At 45.5% G+C, this 3,927-nt stretch overlaps 1 protein-coding gene across 1 annotated transcript; it reads left to right on the top strand.

Annotated features, from left to right (window-relative positions):
- Positions 1-669: 669 nt before the first annotated feature.
- cited4b (Cbp/p300-interacting transactivator, with Glu/Asp-rich carboxy-terminal domain, 4b) lies at positions 670-2,989 on the top strand. Its single transcript, XM_056762449.1, has 2 exons — positions 670-839; positions 1,566-2,989. Exon 2 carries the CDS (start codon positions 1,571-1,573, stop codon positions 2,318-2,320), a length of 750 nt encoding a protein of 249 aa, XP_056618427.1. The 5' UTR covers positions 670-839; positions 1,566-1,570; the 3' UTR covers positions 2,321-2,989.
- Positions 2,990-3,927: the final 938 nt, after the last annotated feature.

Raw genomic sequence — 3,927 nt, 5'->3', positions numbered from 1 at the left:
ATCTATCTAACAATCTCTCTCTCTCTCTCTCTCCATCTATCTATCTAACAATCTCTCTCTCTCTCTCTCTCTCTCTCTCTCTCTCTCTCTCCATCTATCTATCTAACAATCTCTCTCTCTCTCTCTCTCTCTCTCTCTCTCTCTCTATCTATCTATCTAACAATCTCTCTCTCTCTCTCTCTCTCTCTCTCTCTCTCCATCTATCTATCTAACAATCTCTCTCTCTCTCTCTCTCTCTCTCTCTCTCTCCATCTATCTATCTAACAATCTCTCTCTCTCTCTCTCTCTCTATCTCTCTCTATCTATCTAACAATCTCTCTCTCTCTCTCTCTCTCTCTCTCTCTCTCTATCTATCTAACAATCTCTCTCTCTCTCTCTCTCTCTATCTATCTAACAATCTCTCTCTCTCTCTCTCTCTCTCTCTCTCTATCTATCTAAGCTTTGCGTAACAAACGTAAGTTTACAGAAGGATTTCCTGTTCGCTTTAAATCATCCACGAGAAGACATCAAACACAAGCCTTGTACAGAAAGTGTCCAGTGTTTGACACAGACCGCTAGGGGTTTCTATGCACGCTGATATTACGCAGCGGGGCCAATGGCAACAAAGGATAACGAACGAGCGCTAGCTCCACCCCTTCGCTTTTCCTCTTATATATAAGCCTGGAGCTGACCCAGAAAACACACAGACCCGTGAGAAGATCGTGAGCACTGCGCTTTTGTGCCGGAGTATGACGCTTCAACTCGCGGAATATAAACTGTGATTCTTTGGCTTTGTCACATAAAGCTCGTTTTTCCTGCTGCGGTGGAGTCATCGAGCTGTGCGCGCGCAGGACACTGAGGTAAGACGCTTCAGCAGCGCTTCACGAAACTCAACGGTCGCGTCTAAATACGTCGCGCGCTACCTATGCGGACAGTGTTTTCGTGCTCGTGCGTTTTAGGGCAATCGTCGACGAGTGCAGCGTTTGGGGATGTGGAACGCGCGTGCGAGTCCGCAAACGCTGTCTTTGTAGGGAGCTCGCTAGGATTTGGGCCACGGCCGGTGTTTTAGTGCTCGGGGTGCTAGATCCATTGTTTGCTTCGCTGCATGGTGACTTTCTGTGGCTCTCTGTTGTGCATTTAGGTTTATGCAAGCTGGGCATGAAGTCGAATAATTTGCGTGCGTTTCTTTTCTTGTTGAAATTAAGATTGTTGTAATTAAGACGCTATTTAATTATGCAGCGTTTTAAAATACGTATTACGTACGTGGGGCGTGCGATGTGTATGAAGTGTTCACGTCAAACACTGATCCGCGGTTTAGGCTATTTAATTATGTTGTTTGCATGTTCACCATTGAGTCTTAAGACGTTTAGTGTTTGGGTGGGCAGTCAGGTGGGCTTCTCCTTGTTAAGCACTGTTTTTTTCTTTAGTGATCTAAAGTGAACCTCTTCGAACACTTGCACACTTGCCCATCATTGTGTTTATACCTTCTGGCACACATTAAGATTGCATCCTCCCTTAAATTAGGGAGGACAAAAGTGAACTTTGTTTTTGCCATCAATCAAATTCTGACTCTGAACCTCTTGCAGATTATATGGCAGAACACATGATGATGCCAATGAACCACGGTCAGGGAAACGGAAGTCTGCACGCCTACCGGATGGGCATGAACGGAGGCCTGCAGGCGGGCCCCCAGCAACACGGACCCCAGCCCGGCCTCCGGGCGATGCCTAACGGACAGATGATGCACTATGGAGCGGGGCCTCAGGGAAACATGGAGGCCGCCATGCGTCAACGGCCCAACATGGTCGGACCTATGAACGGACAGATGGGTCACCACCAAATGCAGTCGGCTAACATGATGTTTAACAACCAGCAGCCTCAGCAGCATCACATTCAACAGCACCAACAACAGCACCAACAACAGCACCACCACATGCATCCGACGCAACAACAACAACCGCAGCCCCCACAGCAGCAGCAACAGTACGTGAGCGGTGGTCTCACATCGCAACAGCTCATGGCCAGCATGCACCTTCAGAAACTCAACACCCAGTACCACGGACACCCGCTGGGACACATGGCGGGGAACCATATGGCCAACAGTGCACAGTTTCGAGTGGGTCAGGCCCAGCTGACCAACATGCAACACATGTCCGGACCCGCTCTCAGTTTAAACGGTATGGACGCCGACTTGATCGACGAGGAGGTTTTGACCTCGCTGGTCATGGAGCTAGGGTTGGACAGGGTGCAAGAACTTCCTGAACTGTTTTTGGGACAAAACGAGTTTGACTTTATTTCGGACTTCGTGAGCAAACAGCAGCCGAGCACAGTTAGCTGCTGAGCCTGTGTTGAACGGACGCTTGGGAGGCGATATGGGCCGAAAGAGAGTGGTGTTACTCCTTTGACGCGATATCGTTGCGACCGCGGTCACCAGAGAGAGGCGACGGCTTTCTTTGGACAGCAATGTGTGGACCTGTAAGAGGACGACAGTTCTGCTTCTTTCTCGCTGGAACCTAAAACCGTTTCCCAATGGTGAATGTAACAACATTTCAGGACCGTGAACTTGGTGCAATGTAAAGACACTCAACCCCTATTTGTCTTCAGTGCAGTTTTACATTTAAAAGTTTGTATTTATTTATTGCTTTATCAGACGTGTTAACATTGAACAAAGCAGCGATGACGTCTTTTAGAATGTGTGGCTTATAGGCAATGCTAAATTTATCCAGGGTACTGATTATTTAGACCCAGAGCTGTGTGACCCAAAACCGTAAGTCTAACGTTTTGATGGATGGGTGACGCTACCATGTTTAGTAACTCCAAACCACTGCTTGCTCACTTGCTCAGTAGTGGATAAAGCCTCTATCTTTGTCTGAGCTTTAGAGTTGCCTTAAATCAAGTTGCTTTTATTTATTTGTCCCCCATCGCCTCCTGGTCTATGGTCCAGGAGGGCTCAAATCTGTGTGTGATTTGTTAATAAAGATGGCTGAGTTTGAACTCTGGCCTAATTTTTCATCAATCTCTGATCTTATTTGTACAACAATTAGAAGGGATGAGATCCGTAAAGGCATGAGAAAATGTATAAAGAAATGTAGTTTTTGTTTGTAGGAATTTATTCTTCATCATTTATTCTTCCTAATGTCATTCCAAACCTGTGAGATATTTTGAAGAATGTTGGTAACAAACAACACTGGCCTCCGATGTCTGAACACAAAACCACAGAGACGTTTCTCGAAATGTCTTATTTTGCATTGCACAGAAGAAAAAGCCATATACCGGTTTCAAATAAACTCAAGGGTGAATAATTGACGGATATGTTATTTAAACTGTGTAACCTGGTCATGCAGTTGAAAACAACATTTCCAACAACGTATCTTATATAGATTATTAACTGATGAATAAATACAAGCTCCGCAAAAAAACAATCTTCTTTGGTCGCCAAAAACAACCTTCCTTGCTTAAAACCAAACATTATCTTTCAGGCTTAAAGGGGAATTAAATAACTACGCTTTCATAAAGCTGTTTCATAGCACCGTCTCCATCAGGACGCTTGTATATTACACTTTTAATACCAGAACACAGAATCCTAACTGCTAAAATGAAGCGCAAACCTTTCACCTACATACAAATGAAAGAAAGGTGTGTACGGAGGAGGTAATGGAAACTGTCCAGGTTAATTTGTGCTTACATTGACAATACACGGGCTTACACCAACCCTCGTGGCAATTGTCCTGGGAATAGAGGGCAAAGTGTTGTCCATTTACGGCCATGCTGTGGTGAGGGGGTTCTGGACGGGGGGATGGCTGAAGATTGCAGCGACAAGCCGTTAACGCTCCACTGTCACTTCCTGTTCCTCCTCGGCTAAGAAAGGGTGCAAAGAGGTTACTTAATAAATAGTAACATATTTCTCTCCCATTGCAGCGTTCTTGAGATGAGAGTAACTCTTGATCG

Source organism: Triplophysa dalaica, chromosome 12, assembly GCF_015846415.1.
Source record: "Triplophysa dalaica isolate WHDGS20190420 chromosome 12, ASM1584641v1, whole genome shotgun sequence".
NCBI classification, from domain to species: Eukaryota; Metazoa; Chordata; class Actinopteri; order Cypriniformes; family Nemacheilidae; genus Triplophysa; species Triplophysa dalaica.
This window is presented reverse-complemented; position numbering and strand designations above follow the sequence as displayed.